Source organism: Vipera berus (genome assembly GCF_964194415.1).
Source record: "Vipera berus genome assembly, chromosome: 3".
NCBI classification, from domain to species: Eukaryota; Metazoa; Chordata; class Lepidosauria; order Squamata; family Viperidae; genus Vipera; species Vipera berus.
Genome location: NC_138204.1, coordinates 118129094 through 118152840, shown reverse-complemented (window position 1 = coordinate 118152840; position 23747 = coordinate 118129094). Strand labels below are relative to the sequence as shown.

The following is a 23747-nucleotide window of genomic DNA, read 5'->3' as shown; positions in this document are numbered from 1 at the left end:
ATATGTACATACATATATATATATACACACACATACGTGCGTGCGCACGCGTGCACACACACACGCATGCGCGCGCGCACACACACACACACACACACACACACACACACACATATATATATATATATATATATATATATATATATATATATATATATATATATATATATATATATAAAGTATTTGTTAAGCATTTTAGAATACCTCCCTTTAATTCTTTGTTAGCAATCCAAAAAAAATTACACACACACACACACATACTGTTATAATTAATTAAGCAAGTTGCACATTTCTCAATTCCTTGCCTTCCACTTTGATTGATAATCATTTATGTTGATCAAATGACAAACAAAATTCTGGGCACCAAAATAATATTTAAGGCTGCCACAAAGTGAAGTGAAATTTTGCCCTGTAAGCATACATCTTTCTATGAGCAAACAAACATTGTCATTTAAATATCTTGTATCTCCAGGCAAAGAAAACACTCATTTAGTACAGCTGTCAGCTAGTGTAGAGAGGCATCCAAGGTAAAAAAAATAGTTCATTTTATTACTTTGTTTAAGTGTATAATATACACTTACAAAATAGCAGTGCAAGAGGGGACAATTGCGGTGAGGAACTGCCTCCCAGAATGTAATGTGCCAACGGATACTACTTTAAATTCAGGTGAAAGGCTGCAGAGGAAATTTAGGGAAGAGGTCAGGGCAGCAGATAAAATATTGCTGAAGCTGCTGGGGAAACAAGATGGCTCAAGATATTAGAAATAGGGCTTTCACATTACTGAAGAATACAGGGAAGCAGTTCTTTCTACAGATGATGGCGAGGAATGTAGGCAATAGTTCAAAATATGCCACAAACTGATTAGTTTCTTTACACTATCTCTTACAGACATTTTTTTCTGCAATCTTTTGTGTTTTTTTAAACTCCTTGCTCTGTTTTATCTAACTCTCATAATCACCTCAGTTCTCCAAATGCCTATCCTACTGTAGCCAAATTTAAACCTTCCCCAATCACATCAAACGTCAGAGAGAAGTACTGAAGGAAAGCTTTTATATGGAATACAAAAATTATTTAAGAACTGCACAGTTCTCCATTTTTATATCAAAAATGGAAAACTGTTAGTGAGCTATGTGAGGGACAGATGTAATACTACAGAAATCACACCAGTTATACAACTGTGATAAGCATGTATAGGACTCTCCTGCTGTTGTTTCTCAACAAATGCTGTTCAAATTTATGCAGCTCTATATTAAGGATAAAGTCATTGCCAGCCTTATTTTGTTCTGAACCTCCAGTCACTACCTTTCTTGAAGAATACTTTGACTACAAAATTATTTTCTCTCTAATTAGTGCTCCTGAATGGTCCTTTAGCATGTTTAAGAGACTAACTGTGCTTAGAATTGCATTTGCATCTTTGCTCTGTATTTGTTAATGAATTTGTTCCAGGAATACAATAGCAGACTGAAATAACCCCAATTCTTACTGAATTTATTCCCAAAAACATTTGTATAAAACTTCAAGGTTTAGGGATGGCTGCCTATTGGGTGAAAGATGGCATGTGTGTTTTAAAGCCAAGCTGAGTAGCAGTATCCACCCAGCTTTGGCTGATCTTGGAAAAACTATGCAGGGTCAGATCTGATTACTATTTGCATGAAAAACCATCAGAAAATCCCAGAGCCATAGGCTTGACTGGAGAGAGAGAGAGATTTTATTTCATTCATTCATTCATTTATGGAAGAAGGCAATGCAAATCACTTCTGTACTACAGGTAGTTCTTGACTTACAACAATTCATTTAGTGACCATTCAAAGTCAGAACAGCACTGGAAAAAGGGACTTAGGACGGTTTTTCACACTTATGACTGCTGCAGCCTCCCCATGATCACATGATCAAAATTCGGATGCTTGGCAACTGGTTCATATTTATGACGGCTGCAGTTTTCTGAGGTTATGTGATCACTGTTTGTGACCTTCTGATGAATCTGGGGGAGCCAGGTTCATTTACCAACCATTTTACTAACTTCATAACTGCAGTGATTCACTTAACAACTGTGGCAAGAAAGGTCATAAAATGGGGCAAAATTCACTTAACAATTGTCTCACTTAGCAACAGAAATTTTGGGCTTAATTGTGGTCATAAATCAAGGACCACCTGTACTGCCAAAAATGCTCTGTGAATAAGCTCATGGATTCCCTAGGAGACAAGTTAAGTGATTTTTAAAAAAATCTTAATTTCAAAAAGGAAATTCCCCCCAAACAGAAAACAAGTAACAAAGCTACATGTAATCATAAATAGCAATATGAGAAATACAGAATATACTGTATATTATGTTCTGCCTGATGGTTAAACTGAACAATAAATTAATTTGGACAGGTTCATTATATTCTTTAATAGTTAGAACTTTACATAGCATTCTAGTCATTGGCTTTCCTGGAATGAGCAGTGTTTGGCTATTTGTAACATCAGAATAATTTTTTAACCCTTTTCTAAATATCTATGTATTTTTCACAGGACACCCAGTCTTCTGCAGCCTGCTGGCACTTGGCTGCCGTGGTACACGCTGACCAGATCCTTCTCGGTTGCTATGATCAGACACAGGTTGGTTCCCAGTTGTTGCAGAAATGGTTCTGGTTCTCCCTGGAGGAAAAGAAAGGCTCAGATATTTATTATGACCAACCTATCAACTCTTAGGATTGCTGGAATATTTTAAACAATTTTGAAATGTATCTAGGGATGTAAATCTAACAAGCTATAAGATCACAATATAAAAGACTAAAAATATACTAAGGTAGTCGTGCTAGTCGTTTCCGACTAGGGGCCGGTGCTCATCTCCGTTTCAAAGCCGAAGAGCCAGCGCTTGTCCGAGGACGTCTCCGTGGTCATGTGGCCGGCATGACTAGATGCCAAAGGCGCACGGAACGCTGTTACCTTCCCACCGTAGTGGTCCCTATTTTTCTACTTGCATTTTTACGTGCTTTCGAACTGCTAGGTTGGCAGAAGCTGGGACGAGTAACAGGCACTCACTCTGTTATGCGGCACTCGGGATTCGACCCGCCAAACTGCCGACCTTCTGATCGACAAGCTCAGCATCCTAACCCACTGAGCCACTGCATCCCTAAATATATATATGAAGTTTGATTATGCTATTAGCTAGTTCTTGTTTTCAGCAGTGAGTCTCAGGAAAACAGATCTGATAAGCAGTGATTTGGATAATTCAGCTACTGTTAAGGGTCTGGAGTAGCTGAATTATCCAAATCACTGCTTATCAGATCTGTTTTCCTGAGACTCACTGCTGAAAACAAGAACTAGCTAATAGCATAATCAAACTTCTTGTTCTGGACCCTCACATATTCCCTGCAACTGTTGAGCAACATGAAAATGAACACAACGTCTTTCAACTTTTTCCAAATTCTATCCTTTTCTTATAAATCTGCAGAATCACAGAATTGGAAGAGACCACAGAAATCATTACTGCAGTCCAATCACCTGCTCAGTGCAGGCTGCACTAAAGCATCTCTGACAGATGATGATTCACTCTCTCTTTGAAGACTTCTAATGAATTTCTCCCCACTCACAAAATGTGCTTTGTATTCTTGAAATAAAAATGAATTATGTATTTTAGCAGTGTAGCCTAACCCGACTGCTCCACAACCAAACTATTTTGTTAAGAGCAGCATGTAGTACTAGAGGTGGTGGTTGTTTTTTATGTAGGGAAAATTACTTTGTAAAATAATACTGCTACCCAAACTCCAAAATCCTCTAGTTGATGTAAAGAAGACTAATCCATATAAATAAGTTTACAATCAGAACATCTTTAGTCAAAGACTAAAAGGTACATTTTAATTCTTAATGGGTACAAATTTTGGTTCCCCTTTGATAAATGTGCCAATTTTTCCCTGTGGGCCCAACTTCAAGAAATGTTCTTTTCCATAAAAGTCACAAAACTAACATTTTGTTAAGCTCAAATGTTATTCTAGTAATGGTTTGGAATCTTCACAATGTTGCAATAGTTCATGGCTTAGAACCCTGATTTCCAGTTTAAGAATTAACAGTAAAAGAAACAAGATGGTGTTTCTTTCTGTCAATGACATGAAGATGTTCAAAGCCCTTGGCTTTTATAATATTTAATGAATCTGTACTCAAAGCACTCTAACAAAAATGATATTCTTAAATAGTATCACAGAGCTTGTTGGCATCCAAATATATCTGAATTATTCCATCAATTAATTTTAAGCCATATTAATTTTATTGTTCAATGCATCTTTGAAAGTATCTGTCCTTGATGTATGCCTTATGTAACTATGTCAGCACTGGCCACCATAGATGGTTACCAGCACTAACACGAGGAAATGGAAGAATGTAGCAGAAAATAGCACTTTTACAAGCCAATTCTGGCTTCTGGCTTTGAAAGTAAGGACATGGACAGAAATAATACATTTTTTACACACTCTCTCTAATGGAAGTTAGAGCTTACGGGGTCACTTCTGTCATGTATGACAGGAAAGTGTTTAATTTCACCAAAATTTTTAATAATGTTGGACTAGATCTTTGAACCTTTTTCGTTAAATTTTTTAAAATCCAGTCCCACAAATCTATGTTTCACAGCAACGACTGATCCTTTCCAAAAGAATCAACATTTTGAAGAAATGTTTCTTTTCAGACTTCTTCCAGATATCTCACACTTATTATACGATCCACTAAATCAGAGAAAGTACATTAATAATTTACTGGATCCACCATTCTCTTCTGTACAGACACAAAATTGCCAGTTACCTTACCAAAAATGAATGAAGGAAAAGCTGAAGGAAACCTTTCACTATCCTCAGATGCAAACAAAACTTTCCTCAGATACAATAATCTTAGGGCAAGGATTTAAATCAGTGTTCTCCATGGAGATTTAGAAAGGATAGTTCACACTGGTGTGATTCCTAAAAAACATTTTCTGTCCCAGATATTTGTCATCTGTAGAAGCTGCTGCATTGTCTTCTGCTTGCAGAAGAAACTTAGAAGCTCCAGAAATTTGCTAACTGGAGTAGTTGGTGGAACAATGACAAAATGAGATAGGGTAGAGAATGTTTCTCAGAAAAGTATAAACTAATATTTTGGGAATAAAAAGTGAACGCCACATATGTTTATATTTAAAATAGGGTATTCCACTAAATGTGTGTTGTAAAATGTGCCCCAAATTGATTAAGAATATCCCATTCAGGTGTCACAAAGCATACGAGTCACAATGCTGAATGTCAAGGATCAACATAATATCTTAATGCAAAAAACTTTATGAAGGTTGAACATGTTGATGGAAGAAGAGACATAGAACAAATATCTTAGAAAAATAACTCTGCCACAAAATTATAATATCTTGCAACTTAATGTGCTAGATGAAATAGATTCTTCAACCAAAAGTTTAATACAGTATATATTTAAACATTTTCAAATGACTGGAGGGATTTACAGTGCCAGATAGATAAAAAATACCGTATATACTTGAGTACAAGCCGAATTTTTCAGCCCACTTTTTGGGCTGAAAAATTCCACTTCGGCTTATACTCCAGTCAACAAAAAAACTTACCGAGGACTTGTGCGCGGCCGAGGCTTTGGTGCTTCCGGGATCGCGCGCACCTCTCCCAAGCCACCGCCATCCGGAGACCTGCCGAAGTTTGGGGAGGTTTGGGGAGGTGCACGCGCACCTCCCCAAACCTCCCCAAACGTCGGCAGGTCTCCGGACCTCCACGCCTTGCCTGCCTGCTTCTTTCCGCAGCGGAAAGAAGCAGGCAGGCAGGGCGCGGAGGAACGGAGACCTGCCGACGTTTGGGGAGGTTTGGGCGCCTCCCCAAACCTCCCCAAACGTCGGCAGGTCTCCGTTCCTCCTGCCGACGTTTGGGGAGGTTTGGGCGCCTCCCCAAACCTCCCCAAACGTCGGCAGGTCTCCGTTCCTCCGCGCAGACCTGCCGACGTTTGGGGAGGTTTGGGCGCCTCCCCAAACCTCCCCAAACGTCGGCAGGTCTCCGTTCCTCCGCGCAGACCTGCCGACGTTTGGGGAGGTTTGGGCGCCTCCCCAAACCTCCCCAAACGTCGGCAGGTCTCCGTTCCTCCCCAAACGTCGGCAGGTCTCCGTTCCTCTGCGCAGACCTGCCGACGTTTGGGGAGGTTTGGGCGCCTCCCCAAACGTCGGCAGGTCTCCGTTCCTCCGCGCAGACCTGCCGACGTTTGGGGAGGTTTGGGCGCCTCCCCAAACCTCCCCAAACGTCGGCAGGTCTCTGTTCCTCCTGCCGACGTTTGGGGAGGTTTGGGCGCCTCCCCAAACGTCGGCAGGTCTCCGTTCCTCCGCGCAGACCTGCCGACGTTTGGGGAGGTTTGGGCGCCTCCCCAAACCTCCCCAAACGTCGGCAGGTCTCCGTTCCTCCTGCCGATGTTTGGGGAGGTTTGGGGAGGCGCCCAAACCTCCCCAAACGTCGGCAGGAGGAACGGAGACCTGCCGAGGTTTGGGGAGGCGCCCAAACCTCCCCAAACGTCGGCAGGAGGAACGGAGACCTGCCGACGTTTGGGGAGGTTTGGGGAGGCGCCCAAACCTCCCCAAACGTCGGCAGGTCTGCGCGGAGGAACGGAGACCTGCCAACGTTTGGGGAGGTTTGGGGAGGCGCCCAAACCTCCCCAAACGTCGGCAGGAGGAACGGAGACCTGCCGACGTTTGGGGAGGTTTGGGGAGGCGCCCAAACCTCCCCAAACATCGGCAGGTCTGCGCGGAGGAACGGAGACCTGCCGACGTTTGGGGAGGTTTGGGGAGGCGCCCAAACCTCCCCAAACGTCGGCAGGTCTGCGCGGAGGAACGGAGACCTGCCGACGTTTGGGGAGGTTTGGGGAGGCGCCCAAACCTCCCCAAACGTCGGCAGGTCTGCGCGGAGGAACGGAGACCTGCCGACGTTTGGGGAGGTTTGGGGAGGCGCCCAAACCTCCCCAAACGTCGGCAGGAGGAACGGAGACCTGCCGACGTTTGGGGAGGTTTGGGGAGGCGCCCAAACCTCCCCAAACGTCGGCAGGTCTGCGCGGAGGAACGGAGACCTGCCGACGTTTGGGGAGGTTTGGGGAGGCGCCCAAACCTCCCCAAACGTCGGCAGGAGGAACGGAGACCTGCCGACGTTTGGGGAGGTTTGGGGAGGCGCCCAAACCTCCCCAAACGTCGGCAGGTCTCCGTTCCTCCGCGCCCTGCCTGCCTGCTTCTTTCCGCTGCGCGCGCACCTCCCCAAACCTCCCCAAACTTCGGCAGGTCTCCGGACGGCGGCGGCTTGGGAGAGGTGCGCGCGATCCTGAAAGCACCGAAGCCTCGGCCGCGCGCAAGTCCTCGGTAAGCTCTGGGCGGTCACTTGCTTCGCGTCTCCTGAGGGAAGGGGGGGCGACTGGAGCGGGCGTGTTTCCTCGCCTGCTGGGCGCCGCGATTTGCCCGGGGAACGCGCGGGCCCCGAATGGCAGCGTGGAGCGAGGAAGCGGACAGCCAGGGCTTCCCCGAGAGCCGCGGCCACACAGGGTATTCCTGTGTATTCAGGCTTTCAAAATGGCGGATCGAGCCTCTGCTGGCGGCAGAGGCTTGCAGAACGGCGGATCGGCTTATACTCGAGTCAATAACTTTTTCCAGTTTTTGGGGGTGAAATTGGGGGTCTCGGCTTATACTCGAGTCGGCTTATACTCAAGTATATACGGTATTCTATACTTGACCTAAATGTTGCAATAGCAACAGTATGATCCAAATGAGCTATGCTCAATCTGCATGCCATTTCCTACTTGGTGCTACAGATATGGGTGGTTGTAAAACTCCTTTCAGAAAACACAAGGAACTTTCAGTCATAATTCACAAGGTTGCAGTGCTGCAAAGACGATATATTTGGAGGCATGTACTAGTGATGTACAAACATTTAAAATTTAAAATGTTTTGACCTAAAAGAACCCCCATTTTGGAGCTGAAATTCTCAACACCTGTTCCCACCTTACCAAAAGCATTCCAAGGCTATTCCAACCTTAACAGAAGTTTGGTACTATTCTAAACAATCTGCTTTAAACTCTAAAAAGCTGTTGTTTCACATTCGAAACAGTCTGCATATTAATAATACACTTGATAAAAAAAATATAATGGGCTCCCCCCAACCTTTCAGTTGAACCATGATATCCAGGACTGAAAAAATCACTAGAATGAAATGAATATCGTTTGCACGGTGTTCAGAATGTGTAAACTTAAAGTAATGAGTACGTTTACTCGGAAGCAAATTCTGCTGAAATCAAGAGTTCTTAGTCCAAGTAAGAACTTTTTCAAATCTGAAGGCAAGAGAGTCACTTTCCTTTCTCAAGACTGCCCTAAAACCCAGTAGATAACAACCTGCAAAAGGAGAGAACAGGCAGCAAGAAAACTGGAAAGAGCCAGGGGGACCTTGAGAGAGAGGCGAGCAAGCTGCAGCAGAACCGTAGACCGCAGCCTTAGGGACTCTTATTCGTGGAGGTCGAAGGACAGAGGAAAGTAAGAGTGGCGCAGGGATTTTACTGGCCTTGGCAGACACAATTGGGGGCTCTAATTCAAAGAGAGACACAGAAACAAATTAGAAACACCACAAGGCTACAGACACAAAAATAAACAAGTGAATCTATATTTTACATACTTTAAATGCTATTACACACCAAGTAGTAATATTGCTTTTTTGGGGTTTGTTGTTTTACACACATGCAGCTCCTAGATTGAAAAACTGTAGATCCACATACAATTCTAAACAGCTTGAAGTATTTAGGAGAAAATGGGAGCTAGCTGCTCTATTAGGTTTAATTGTTTCATTTTCAAAATAATTTGGGGATGCCACAAATAAAGACACTGTGTAATATTAATTTTTGTAAAAGATCTTTAATGTATGTATTTCAAAGCCATCCTTAATTGTATATTATACAATAAGAGCACTATCAGTAAAGTTCTATTCTACGGTATATGCAATGAGGCTAGAATTTAGCCTACACAGCTCAGGGAAAGGAAATGTCCTGGCTCTATTGCTACAATCTTAGCACAGTCAATCTCTTCCAAATCTAACAGAGCCCCAGAACACTTAGCGCACATTACAAGTACACTGAACCATAAATAGTACAGCAATTTAAATGTCTCTATACTTCATAAACTAATCATACTGCTTTGTTTTGATTAAATGCAGTAGTGTAAAATAACATCCCCTTGGAATTTTTTTTTAAATAATTACAACATGAAGGTAAGGACAGTTTACTTAAAGCTTTTAAACTAGCTTTTTCTCTTCATAGACAAATTCACAGTAAATGCTTAAATGCTGTTTAGTAAAAGAAATATAAATGAATTAATGAAATTCAAAGAAGCTTTGAAGCACATAATGCCTGAACAGAAGTGTTAGTTTTTTGTAGCAACAACAGTTGCAGCCAATTATTTTATTTTACTGGTTCTGATTAGTGGGAAAGATTCTTATACGACAGTAACTCTTGCATGCATAACTTGAAAACTGCTCTCTTATATATTTTGATATAACTAGTTGAAGAAAAGAAAGCAACAGAAAGTGTCCTTGCAAATAAATGTCTCTATGAAGAATGGCAACCTAAAATATGGAAGTATATTTCAATGTCAGAAATAATCTTACATTTGAGAATCAAGTCTGATACAGAATTTAATTCAGCTTAGAAACCATCCATAGATTACAGTTCTACATACGGATGTGAGGTTTCTCTTAGCAGGAAGCTTTACAATAATAGCTTTTGTTTGATTTGCTAAATAAGGATAGGATTTAGAATATAAAGGAACATTTGTTAATTTTTTATTCTGACATGATTCATATTATACTGCCTATTGTTTTTAATTATTGAATATTTGCTTGAATTTATTTACTGTATTTCAATCCTGTCACAATCCAAAAACTCTTGGTGGTTTTTATGAAGCATTTCAATATTTTTCTGAAGTCTGCAGCACTAAATAAATGTTCTTCATTTTTTTATTCTATCTTACATTGCTTTTAATTCCGCCCCCCCCTTATTTATCTTTGATACTTTTTTTTCTTGATTCTGTTCTTCTATTGAAATAAGCAAAGAAACAGGAATTGCACTTGTTCAGTGTGGCCCAAGGTCACCCAGCTGGCTTTATGTCTAAGGTGGGATTAGAACTCCATGGTTCCCTTGGTTTACAGCCTGATGCCTGAACCACTACACCAAACTGCGTTTAATTGATATACTACATGATTAAAAACTCAGTTGAAGTTATAGGTGGCAGAACTAAACTTCCATCTGTAATACAATAAACTCTCTTAGAAAGTGTTTTATTCAAATGCAACCAGCTTAAAGTCAATGGCAGGTAACCCTAGCACAGGGGTGTCACTCTGCCGGCCCATAGGCCGGACGCGTCATCTAAAATTAATTATTATTAAATAGCAGATAAAATCTAAGGAGCATCAGAATACCTCTTTAAGCTAAATTTATGAGCAACAATAGCAATTGCAATTCAGACCTTATCAATAAGTATGGGAAATTTAAATATATTCTATTTCATTACCACAACAGTATCACTGTCGTTGTGTACTTTCAAAAATCCATAGATTCATTAGCAGTTGTTTCCAATTTCTGATAGCATTACAGTTTTTTCATGATTTTCCAAGACTGAATGAAATCTAATGCATTGCCCTCTTTGAACTACAACACCTCCAAGTAGCACTCAGCAAGTAGTCCTCAATGGAATTACATCTACATGAAGAGTACCATAAGGTTCTGTCTTAGGGCTGTACTCTTCAACGTCTTCATAAATGATCGAGATGAGAAGGGGAACATCAAATTTTCAGACAACACCAAACTGGTGGGAATAACTAATATTTTAGACGATGGACTCAAGATTTAGGAGGATCTTGGCAGACTTAAACATTGGGCCCTATCCAGCAAAATGCAATTCATTGGTGAAAAAAGTAAGGTCCTACACATAGGTAAGGTAAACCAAATGCACAGATATAGAATAGGTGGTATCTGGCTCAACAGTAGCAATTGTAAGAGAGATCTAGGTGTCCTAGTAGATACACTTAAGTATGAGCCAGCAGTTTGCTGCAGCTGCCAAAAAAACTAATGCAGTCCTAGTTGCATCAACAGAGGGGTAGAATCAAGATGATGTGAAGTGTTAGTAATGCTTTATATTGCACAGGTGAGACCATACTTGTAATACTATATCCACTTCTGGTCAGCACAATACAAAAAAGATGTTGAGACTCTAGAAAGAATACAGAGAAGAGCAACAAAGATGATAAGGGGTCTGGAGGATGAATCATATAATGAATGATTGAGGGAACTAGGTATGTCTAGTCTAATGAAGAGGATTAGGGATTATATGATAGCAGTCTTCCAGTATTTGAGGGGGCTGCCACAGAGGAGGAGAGGCTCAACCTATTCTCCAAAGAACCTTAGGGCAGGACAAGAAATAATGGGTGGAATATCTTTAAAGAGAGATCCAACTCAGACCTAAACAGAAATTTCCTGACAGAGAACAATTAATCAGTGGTATGGCTTGCCTCCAGAAGTTCTGGTTGCTCCAGCACTGGAGGTTTTCAAGAAGAGATTGGACAGCTATTTATCCAGAATGGTATAGGGTCCCTTGCTTCAACAGGGGGCTGGACTAGAAGACCTCCAAGGTCCACTCCAACCCTATTGTTCTATGTTCTGTACCACTGGCTAAGGATGATAAAAATCACAATCCAATACCTATGTAAGCTGTTGTACTGAACTCAGTAGAGCAGCCCCTCGTGAATTGCAAAGAAGAATGATTTACAAGAAGAATGTAACTGAATACTGACTTCCAGTTTTGACTTCACGGCGATGCAGATGCAGAAAGAAGGGGCTCCATCTTTTGCGTTTGGTTTTGCCCTGCTGGGGGACCCTGGAAAGGGTCAAAAGTTGCCCCATAGAGGCAGCAAGCAAGGAGGGGACTCTCGTTGATTGTGGGGAGGGGCGCGGAAGCCCTCCCATTTGATCCAAGGAAGCCCTCCAAACTGGCGGGGGAAAGACGCTGCATTCATGTAGCCAGTCCGAAGCTGCTGACAATGGAAGTCAACAAGCACTACCAAGCAACTTTACAGCAACATAGATGAAACTGGGTGAGACCTGATCCTTTCTTTATGATTTAAAGACCTCTTCCTGAAAATCTGCCCAAAGCATTCCCCCCCATGAAAGAGGGAAAGGGAATTTCCGCCCCATTCCATCAGAAAAGAAAACCGGCAAATTAATTACTTGGGGAAAATGGCAAAAGCTGTAAGACTTATTTGGAATTAATCTATACATACAGCTTGAAAATTTGCGGACTAAAAGTGTTTTTAAGACCTTTAAAAAAAACTTAAAAAGTTTACAATATAAATTTTGGATCTAAAAACTGGAAAGCGGTGTTGATGACATCTAGTGGCGAATTGCAGCACTACAACTTATTTATGCCTAAAATAAACCTGGCTCAAAGCCCAGAACTACATAAGACTTTGGCTGGCTTTGGAAGCTTTCACTATTGAGAAATGCAGTTGAGAAAAAAGGAACAGGCTTGGGGGATGCTTATCTCTGTGGCAGAGATAACAAATATTCTAAATTTGGCCTGTCTGAATTTTGAACATAAATACTGACTTTCAGAACTGTATTGTGGATTTATTTTCTTGTGGAAGAAACACATGGAACACTTTGCATTATAAATCTTGATTGTTAAACAACCTTCAATGGTTCTTTTTTTCTCCCTGGACAGAAAGGATATATTTCTTACTGGACAGAAAAAATTGAATTTTACTTATATCTGCTGTGGGGAGATTCAGGAACAGTTGATTGGATAAATTTATAAAGGCTACTTAAAAAAAATAAAATGGATGATTCATACTCAGTTTTAAATAGTAAAACACCATCTTTAACATCTGTTCCCACTAGCCTTAACTTGCCATATCACCAAGAAAATACTGATGAAACACAGAAAGAAATTCTCTCCATGTTGAAATTAATACAAAAACCAATTACTTTAGCTGATAAGCAAATTAAAAATAACACAAAGGAGATAAAAGAACAATTTTCTAATGTAAATTTACAAACTTAGAAAACAACTACAGAGAAGGAACCAGCAACCCAGAAAATAGAAGGAAAACTAGAGAATGCTGACACAAACATTGATGATCTAAAGGAAGAAACTAATGACCAGACTCAGATAAATGAAAACTCAGAAGACACAATGATAATATTGGAAATGGAAAAGACATTTTATAAACTAAGGTTTCAGTACATACTGGATGACAAGGAAGGAGAGCTGATGGAATGGAAGATAAAGTCGTTAACAGAACTGTGCGGAACGGGAGAAGGAGGGAGGTGGTTTAATGAATATCAACAGGCTAGCTCTTCCAAAAACACTTTAACCAAATTGTTTCTCTTGTTTCAAATAATATATACAAAAACAGAGAAAGAATTATTTGATGATCCAAATGCACTGACTTGGAAAGTTAGTTGACACAGAAAGAAAGCTAGAGCAAGATTGAAGGAAACAGAAGCTTTGACCTATTAGAGGGGATGCTATATTATTAATTAGAGGTTTGAATATGGTTAAGAATAGATTTTTAGAAACAGAAGTATTATTATAACTAGATAGTTAGGATTTGTAATCAGAATGTTGTATCTTGGTATGAAAAGGGAAATAAGAGTATGCTAAGAACTTTGAATAAGGGATGCTTTTGGTTGCCCAAATATAACTTGTTTTGAAATTTTAAATGATTGGGATACTTTGAACATGGATGGGAAATTAAAACTGAAAAAAGCAACAATAGGATACGGATTAAATAAGTGGAAATTGAGTGCAAATGCAATTAAGGTATGCTTTGTTTAATAAAGATATTCTAAACTGATATTATTAACACTATTAGAAAAATGTATCAAATGTTGATAGGCAATTGTATGTTTACAAACAATAACAAGAATTGTATTTGCTTAGTGCGGGAAAATGGTTATTGCCAGAAGAAGAGAGGCTGTACTGGCGGGTTTAATATTGGACTTAGTTGGAAGAAGCTTACATGTACCACAGAATCACCCATGGACTCAGTCATCACGTTGTCTATGGAGCACTTGTTTTGTGAAAATAGAAAATTAATAAAACATTTATTAAAAAAAAGAATGTAACTGAATACTAAATGTTACTGTTAAGTGTGGGGCCACAGTTTAGAGTGGATAATCAGTTAAGGAGGCAGAAGAATGAGTTAAGGATAAGAAGGATAAGTTACCGGTAACTCACCAGTTAAGGATGAGAAGCAAAACATCTTCAAGGAAAAACAAAGTCTAGTTGCCTCTTGGAAAAAAACACTTTGGGGACAGTTAAGGAGATACTTAACTATTTTCTACTCAACTCTCCAGGCACACTTTTGAGGAGTAATACATGAACTATCTTGACTGGGATTTTTTTTTTAAAAAAAATGTAGTGCCAAGTCTCTTTCTATCATACCTAGAAAACTGAAGGTGCGTATTTCTGCAAGTCACCAATAAAAACTAAACTGGGAGGTGATTTTCTTTTTATCTTACGTGATAGGGTGGTCTGGGGCGAATGGTAGAATGGAGAAATAGCAAGAAAAGGGTTAAAACTTCTCTTACACTTGCTTTTCAAACTCTTCCCTCCCTCAAAAGATTTTTCATGAATAAAAATGTTTGCCTTCTTAGATGTACTGATGTGCCCTTAATTTAATTCAGAGGTTTCTTACAGCAAGGAACAACCTAGTAAGAGCAGTAGCAGTATCCTCCGCTATCAGAAAGGACACACTGATTTTGCATGTTATCCTAAGCCAGTTTGCTTAACCAAGTTTTCTTGAAAGACAATCATTTTTGATGTATGAATTCAACATGAGGTTTTATTACAACTCAGTCCATCTTTTTAGACCTATAGTGCTTTTACAACTTGGAAAAAAATAGGACTGGAGTGTGGAGTGAGGAGGGTTATATAAGAACAGGGAGTAGGTGAATAATATGACATATGGTCAAAATTCAATTTTAATATTATTTAAGTCTCATAGATGGGACATCAGAGATTTCCCAGTATTAGGGAAAAAATCCCCTCAGAATAAATTCAACAGTGTTATGTAAGATCTTACTAGGAATGTTGACATTCAGGGAGATAATCTCATGTTGCCAGAAAAATCAAGACACAAAGACTAATAGAAGAGAATATCAGGGCTGAATTGTGGAATTCTCAATGCTCTCTGAGCTTGGCTGTTTGCTTGCAAAGATTTCATTAGTCAGCTAGCGCTTGTAGTGATAAGTTGGATAATGCAACAACTGCAAGCAAACAACCAAGCTCAGAGAGCACCGAGAATTCTACACAAGGGCTAACACAAATGCTCATAATGTAACTGAGAAGAGCCATGAAAGAGAACACAACACACAGTAGAGCCTATTTTTTCATCAACTTCCATTCTTGCAAGCTAATTCCCCGTTGATAAATTGGTCTTCTACTGCTCTTCATACTTTCTCCTGTTCAGTTTTAATACTTGAAAAATTCACCCTAGAACCGTACACTTTCTACCATTAAGTTAGGTTTTTGCTGTTTAAAACCTCCATTTGATCAGGTTGCCTTGCTGCTCTTCTAGTGATTGACACTAAGCTAGAAGCTATAGAAGTATTGGATGATATATGCAGTGCCAAGGACAATTATTGTTACAAATGCTCTGAAGAAGCTTAGGTTAACAACCAAGGTAACCTTGATATTAATTAACTATTCAAACGTGCTGTTTTCCCCTAACACACGATAGTTAGCAGCTGCAATTCTAAAACGAAACAGGCAATATTTTTCATTGCTGAACAGAACACAGAGTGAACTGCAGAGAAACAGTAGCAAGATTATGTTGTCCTGAGTCATACTTACAAAGAACCACCTGTAATGCAACAGAAGTTTATGGCTGCATATTAATGAAACAGCTATTATTTAAATTAGAAAAGCTTACTCCAGAAAGCCTGATCAATTTTTAGAGTGAAAGCAACATAAACTATAACACTGCACTACTTCTGTTGTTATATTTAATTGAAAACATGCCAGGTCAATATATACAAAGTATAGCACTATATACTTTGTACATACTGTAGAAGGAACAACCCCAGTTTTTGGCTCAGAAAATATTAGGTCCAAACTCTGGCACAGTTGAAGCAATCAGCAAAGATAATACTCAGATGGATAATTCAATGATCTGATACAACATATGACTGTTCTATATGCTTCTAATGATAAGTTACTTGGAAAAATAACACCATGCGGAGCTTAAAAATGCAGTAAACTGGGATTTAACTTTTTTTTAAAAAGCATACATTTTGATGTGTTATTTTTCAAGAAATGAATGCAACTTATATTGTTGGTGGATACCAGAAGAGACTGAAGAAACAAATAAAGCAAAAGCAACAACAATATTTTGTAAATTTTAATTCCAACTACACAAAGTGAACTGTTCGAAAAATACAGACATTAAAAGCCTAACACTTAGTAATTCTAGAACGTTGCCTCAGATCAAGAATATCAAGACATTAAAAAATTAGCATAACTCTATTGTGTCTGCAGAATGTTTGTCAAATAGAAAATTATCAAACTATTGTGTAGGTAATCTTCCAAAGATCCAAAGTAATCATGTCACTGCTGCTCATTTCCTGCCTTAGACCAAACCCTGACTCTGAAGCATCCTAATACATGCGTCTCAACAAACAGGAGAACCACTGACCTCGTACTGTATCAGGAAGAGCCTCAGTACTAACTAATCTCTGCCCAGCACACATAGAACGCAACATCTGAAAGACAGCCAAAGGTGCCACATTCATGCGTAAAAGATCCAGCAGAATCCTAAGGAGAGAAAATAAATGTTAAGAATGTAATATTTTCATTTATTATTTGCAAACAGGATTTCTTGATTACAGTACCCGAAATCCATTGTTTCTGGGTCGTTAAGTAAAATTAACAAGTGTTTAAAAGAACTGATGGACTACAGTACTCCATGACTCAAATACATACATGTTTGGGAGCCCCACCCCAAAAATATAGAAACAAGAGAATCCGTTCCAGTTCAAGTTTTATTTCAGGCAATAATGTATTTGAGGATTTTCAGAGGTAACCAGCCTTTCCACTACCAATCAATCTGAATCTAGTTTAAACTATATCTGAGATTGACTTACGCTGTTTTGATTTATTTCTGTACCTGCTGCTACATCAGAATAGTATAAGTTTATAGTCTTGGATTCTTGTTCTTCCATAGGAGCATTGATTATGCAGCAATTACTCTTTCTAGACTGACTGTGTCTGCTTGCCAGGAACTGAAGGTTTTACTCAGGGCTGCTGAACACACATACTTTAACCCTTTCTCACAAAAATAGAAGAGAACAAGCTTCTACCATTCCCATTTTATTTAGTTGACATATACTGTACCCTGCAGAAACCAAATAGCTCAATGGTTTCTATGCTCAACATAGTAGCAAATCTCCATTACCTTTAATATGTAATACATGTGTGCTGACAAGTATAGAATTTGGGTTCCTTTATGTAATTTATGATTGAAATTCTCTCCAGTGAAAGCATAAGCTATCCATTCAATCACAACGTCCTTGTGAAATATCATTCACTCCTTTAAAATAGCTTCTCTTTATCTTTGATATAACATCATGAAGTAGGGTTATGGATATTGAACTCTTTCACAGCTATAACCCCATGTTTACAATATAAAATCAATGGGAACTCATTTTGCCCCCTCACTGGGACTAGAGATCTTGATTTTAAAAATTACTTGAAAACAGGTGTTGCACTTACAAGTTTGTGATGAAAAGTAAAAGACAGAGCTATGATTTCACAGTTTTAATAAAAATCCAACTGAAATTACCATTAAATCACACTCCTCTGCACAGAATGAGCTGTAAGAGTGATGGCGAACCTTTCAGAGACTGAGTGCCCAAACTGCAACCCAAACCCCACTTATTTATCGTTGGATGCTGGGTGGGCGTGGCCCACTGGGTGGGCGTGGCCCACTGGGTGGGCATGGCTGGCATGGGTATGGCCTACTGGGTGGGTGTGGCCATCTTAACGTCACTTGCGTCAGGGGCACTTGTGCAGACCTGGGCAGGACTGGGGCGGACCTGAGGATCTCTGGCACCTGGGGTGGTGGTACCAGGGCGAGCGCTGGGGCATGGTCCCCTGGAGGAACCTCACTGATCCTCAGGCCATACAGGGGACCCCTGGACGGTGGCACAGACTACCTGGAGCCCTGTGCAACGGAGGTCAAGCGCCCAGCCCGGCCCTTGAGCTCCCACAGCACCAGGACCCCACAGCCCTGCCTATCCTAGCCACACTTCCTCGAGGGGATGCCCAGCTGCATTTACCTCCTCCTCAAGGCTACTGCTTCTGTGCTCACTCTCCTTGGCAAGGTTGCTCATGGTGGGTGCAGGAGGGCAAAGTGCGTGGGTCAGAGGGAGGCCCACTCCCTCTCCACGTGAGGGAGACCTGGCTTTGTAACCAAAGCATCCTCAGCAATAGGATGGGAGACCATCAGGGGATGGCGAAAGGGCAACAGGGCTGCTGGTGGCCAAGTGCTAAGGCAGGACTTCCCTCAGACCCTCCCTCCCTCTTATTCCAATCTCCTTCCTTCCTCCCTCCCTCCCCTCCTTCCCTGCCTCCCTCCTTTTCATTCCCAACTCCTTCCTTCTTTCCTTCCCTTTCTTTCTTCCTGTTTCCTTCCCTTCCTTTCTCTGTGCCCAGGAAGGGATGAGGGGAGGGGGAGAGGTTAGTAGCGCTTATCTCAAAGAGTGTTGGAAGAGACCTTTGAGGTCTTTAGTCCAAGCCCCTGCTCAAGCAGGGGACGTATACCATTCCAGACAAAGGAATATCCAATCTCTACTTAAAAGCCTCCAGTGATGGAGCAAGAGATCATACTGAAGTGGGTGGAGGAATAGATGATCTTAAAGGGAAGTGAGGAGTACCTGTATCTTTAAAACTATCTTTTAATTGCAACTCATGCCAATCTGGGCGGCAGAAACGTTTTCCAAGCCTCTGGACTCGCATCCATGGCTGTGGGGGTTTTGGGATGCGCCAGCAGTCCGATCCGGGCTCCAGAGGCCTGGAAAATGCTTCTGCCAACCGGATCCGCCATCGGAGGTGCGCAAAATCGCTCTACAGCCCTAGATCCAGGCAGCAGAAGCATTTTCCAGGCCTCCAGAGCACGGATCGGGCCGCTTGCGCGCTCCAAAATCGACGCGAGGCCATGGATGCGAGCTCCGGAGGCTTGGCAAACACTTATGCCGCCCAGATCGGCCGTGGGGGGTGCACAAAATCACTCTGCAGCCCTAGATCCAGGCAAAAGCATTTCCAGGCCTCCACAGTGCGGATTGGGCCGCTTGTGCGCCCCAAAATCACCGCAAGACCATGGATGCAAGCTCCAAAGGCTTGGCAAATGCTTATGCCACCCGGATCGGCCGTGGGGAGGGCGCCAAATTGCATTTTCCAAGCCTCTGAAGCTCTCATCCATGGCCTCGTGGCAATTTTGGGGCGCGCACCTTGTTCTATGTTGATTTCCACTTTAAGATCATTAAGACAAATTGTCACCATTGTTTTTTTATATATTGATTGTAGTAAGTTTGTGTAAGCAGTGACTATGCCTTGGCCGAGCAATACACTGGCAGTAATGCAAACTCGCATATATTCATCCTTAAACTGATGTCTAAATCTGCAATGTGAAGATTTATTGTTCACTGTTTTGGATAATAAAGGTCAAAGGTGCTTCAGAACACATAGGATCATTCAGGTAATACTCAACAACTCTTTAAATTACCTCTTTCCCCAAAACGCTGATCCTTTGTTTCCATAGTACCAATGTGACCTCAGGAAAAAAGTTTTATTTGAGTTGCAACAGATGCCACTTATGTGCCTCAAAATGCCTTTTTTCTTTTGAAGCTGAAATGCAGCACTAATATTTGTATCCATCTTTTTCATTCTATAATTTATGTATACATTTTCAGGCAGATTGTATATAAAAAGGATGAAAAATCAAGAGAATTTTTCTTTCAGAGAAATTTTTAAACTTGGTAATTGCGTGAGCTCATTGGTTCTGTCTGAAAATATGTACATAGTTCTTGTGAATTAAATCATTAGAAAAAGATGTTATTTCAAAATGGTATCATTTGCATTAAAATATGTGGAATCAAATTGATCTGTCTGTATATCATAACAGCATCAATAATGAAGACAAGCACAATCTGTTGCCAAAGCTGAGGTATGATTTGTGCAATATACAGATTCAACATAAAAGTCAAAATATTCACCGAGATTCCGAGAAAAGGAAAAAAGAATGACATTGCCATAGATGTCTAGCACAGGCCATCCAACCAAGCAGAAGAAAGAGATGAAGCTTTTGCTAATCAGTTAACTAATGTATGTAGGAAACACATCACAATAGTAATGGGGGACTTTAACTATCCTGACATCAACTGGGAGACAAATTCTGCAGCAGGTGGGAGATTGAACAGGTTCCTTATGAGCCTAGTTAATAACTTTGTCATCCAAAACATAGAGGAGGGAACCAGAAGGTCAGCTACACTGGACTTAATTCTTACTAACAGAGGTGAAATGATAGAGGGGGTTGAAGTTCCAGGAACTCTGGGTGAGAGGTACCATGTCATATTGGAATTCAATATAATGCAGACACAAGCAATATAATAAAATCAAACTAATGTCTTAGACTTTAAAAGAACTGATTTCAACAAATTTAGAGAGAGCTTGGGAAGGATTCCATGGATGAAAACCTAGTCCACTATAATACCACTGAAAAAGAAACATAAGAAATCCAAGAAGAAACCAGCATGGTTGCATAAAGCATTCTCTGATAAACTGAAAGACAAAAAGGATAAGTATAAAAAAAATGGAAAGAGGAGCACATAAATAAGGCAGAATACCAACAGATAGCCCGAATCTGCAAAGATGAAGTCAGGAAAGCTAAGTCTCAGAATGAAGTAAGACTTGCAATAAATGTCAAAACTGATGAAAAAATTCTTTCAAAATATATTTTAAAAAGGCAAGGAAACAATTGAGCCACTAATGGGAGAAGATGGCAAGGAAGTGAAAGGTGGCAGGGAGAAAGCAAAGCTACTTAATTCATTCTTTGTATCTGTTTTCACACAAGAGAGAAAAATAGTCCAACCTACCAAAAGCAGAACTGCAAAAGATTAGGAATACAAATTAAAATAGGCAAGAAAATAGTAATAGAACACCTGTGCACCATAGATCAAATCACCAGGACCAGATGGATTACACCCTAGAGTTCTAAAGAAACTGGCATGTGATCTTAGAATCACTGAATCATATCTTTCAAAGTTCTGGAGAACTGGGGAACTACCAGAGAACTGGAAAAGAGCTGACATAATTCTCTATAAGCCAATCAGCCTGACACCGATAGATGGGAAGATCCTGGAAAAGACTGTCAAACAACGAACACCTACAGTAGAGGCAAATAAAGTTACAACCAGAACCAACATGGGTTTGTCGGAAATAGATCATGCCAGACAAATCTTACCACATTCTTTGACAGTGAAATGCTATGGACATAATTTACTTGCACTTCAGTAAGGCATTTGATAAAGTAGACCACAATCTACTACTCGATAAGATAGAAAAATGTGGGTTAAACAGCATCACCACCAGATAGATTTGCAATTAATTGACTGCACTCAACATGTAGTCCTCAATGGAACTACATCTACATGGAGGAAATTATGCAGTGGGATACCTAAAGATACTTGTCTTAGGCTCAGTACTCTGCAATATCTTCATAAACAATTTAGAAAGGGAACTCGTCAAATTTGTAGACAAGAACAAGCTGGTGGGAATAGCCCACACCTCAGAAAGATAGGATGAAGATCCAGAAGGATCTTGACAGACTAGAACACTGGCCCCTATCTAACAAAATGAAATTCAATGATGAAAAAAATAAGATTTTACACTTAGGAGAGAGAAAATAAATACCACAATATAAAAAAAAGTTGTTGAGAGTCTGGAAAGAGTGCAGAAAAGAGCAACTAAGATGATTAGGGGGCTGGAGGCTAAAACATATGAAGAATGGTTGCAGGAATTTGATATGTCTAGTCCAGTGAAAAGAAGGACTAGGGCAGGGGTAGGCAACCTCGGCTCTTTTATGACTCATGGACTTCAACATGGCTGGCTCAGGAATTCTGGGAGTTGAAGTCCATGAGTCATAAAAGAACCGAGGTTGCCTACCCCTGGACTAGGGGGTGACATGATAGCAGTGTTCCAATATTTGAGGGGCTGCCACAAAAAAGCGGGGGTCAACCTATTTTCCAAAGCACCTGAAGGCAGGACAAGAAGAAATGGATAGAAACTAATCATGGAAAGAGCCAGCCTAATGCTAAGGAGAAATTTCCTGACAGTGAGAACAATTAACCAGTGGAACGGCTTGCCTTCAGAAGTTGTGGACGCTCCATCATTGGAGGCTTGTAAAAAGAGACTGGACATCCATAAGGTCTCCTGCTTGAGCAGGTTGGACTAGAAGACCTCCAAGGCCCCTTCCAACTGTTATTCTGTTAATCTAACTGACCCTCACCTTCAGTTCACTAATAACACCATCATATTACTAGCTGGGCCCTGTACAACTCTTATCAGTTTTTATTACCCCCAAACTATATATTAAATTGTAGTCTAAGAAATAGGAACTTATTATACACGGTAGGGCAGGGGCAGGCAACCTCGGCTCTTTTATGACTCATGGACTTCAACTCCCAGAATTCCTGAGTCAGCTACGCTGACTCAGCTACGCTGACTCAGGAATTCTGGGAGTTGAAGTCCATGAGTCATAAAAGTGCCGAGGTTGCCTACCCCTGGGCTAGGGTTAAAATTGCAGGCAAAACTTAAATAGACACACCTCTTCAAGAGGGTTGAGTGTTATTATCTACAAAGAAAACAAATTAAATGCTTTAGGCAACTATAATCTCATTGGGCGAAGAAGCGTCCCGTCACTATCTTCCATCTATTTCTTTGCGGAGGGGAAGAAAAGCGGGTGAAATACCCTAACGCAGGGGTAGGCAACCTCGGCTCTTTTATGACTCATGGACTTCAACTCCCAGAATTCCTGAGCCAGCCATGCTGGCTCAGGAATTCTGGGAGTTGAAGTCCATGAGTCATAAAAGAGCCGAGGTTGCCTACCCCTGCCCTAACGCCTTTACAGTTCCCAATAAGCAATGGCCACAAGCTTGCAAGACCTCAACCTCCGCTCACTCACCTAAACACTTCCGGGTCAATGCCGCTCCCCGCAGCCTGCGCAAGTTCGAAGAGTTCCTCTTCTTCCCCCGTAAGAAGCTTCCGCCGAGCTCGCGATCCAACAGCCGTGCCCCCCTTCGGTAACCCTGCCGTCTCCATCACCGACCCGATATCCCAGAGGCGCCCTCCGGCCTCATGTTCACTTCCGCGGGCAAAGCATCTCGGGAATTTAACGAGGAACTCAGGGACTCGTAGTTTCTCGGAAAGCCGGTAGATCTAAACCACGGGTCTTCAAACTTGGCCCTTTTATGACTTGTGGACTTCAACTCCCAGAGTTCCTCAGCCAGCGTGTCTGGCTGAGGAATTCTGGGAGTTGAAGTCCACAAGTCGTAAAACGGCCAAGTTTGAAGACCCCTGATCTAAACTGTCGATTTTCTCATTCGGTACTCTGAAGTTGGACTTTTCTCCTTTCGGCGTCTGCTTTTCACTCATAAACGGGACATGATCGATGGTA

At 41.0% G+C, this 23747-nt stretch overlaps 1 protein-coding gene across 1 annotated transcript; it reads right to left on the bottom strand.

Annotated features, from left to right (window-relative positions):
* Nucleotides 1-185: 185 nt before the first annotated feature.
* Nucleotides 186-23479, bottom strand: LOC308665785 (mitotic-spindle organizing protein 2A-like). Its single transcript, XM_081324006.1, has 4 exons — nucleotides 23256-23479; nucleotides 16713-16831; nucleotides 8369-8557; nucleotides 186-2637 (listed from the first exon to the last, which is right to left on the bottom strand). The coding sequence occupies exons 1-4, from the start codon at nucleotides 23390-23392 to the stop codon at nucleotides 2495-2497; spliced, it is 588 nt and encodes a 195-aa protein (XP_081180132.1). The 5' UTR covers nucleotides 23393-23479; the 3' UTR covers nucleotides 186-2494.
* Between the last annotated feature and the right edge of the window lie 268 nt (nucleotides 23480-23747).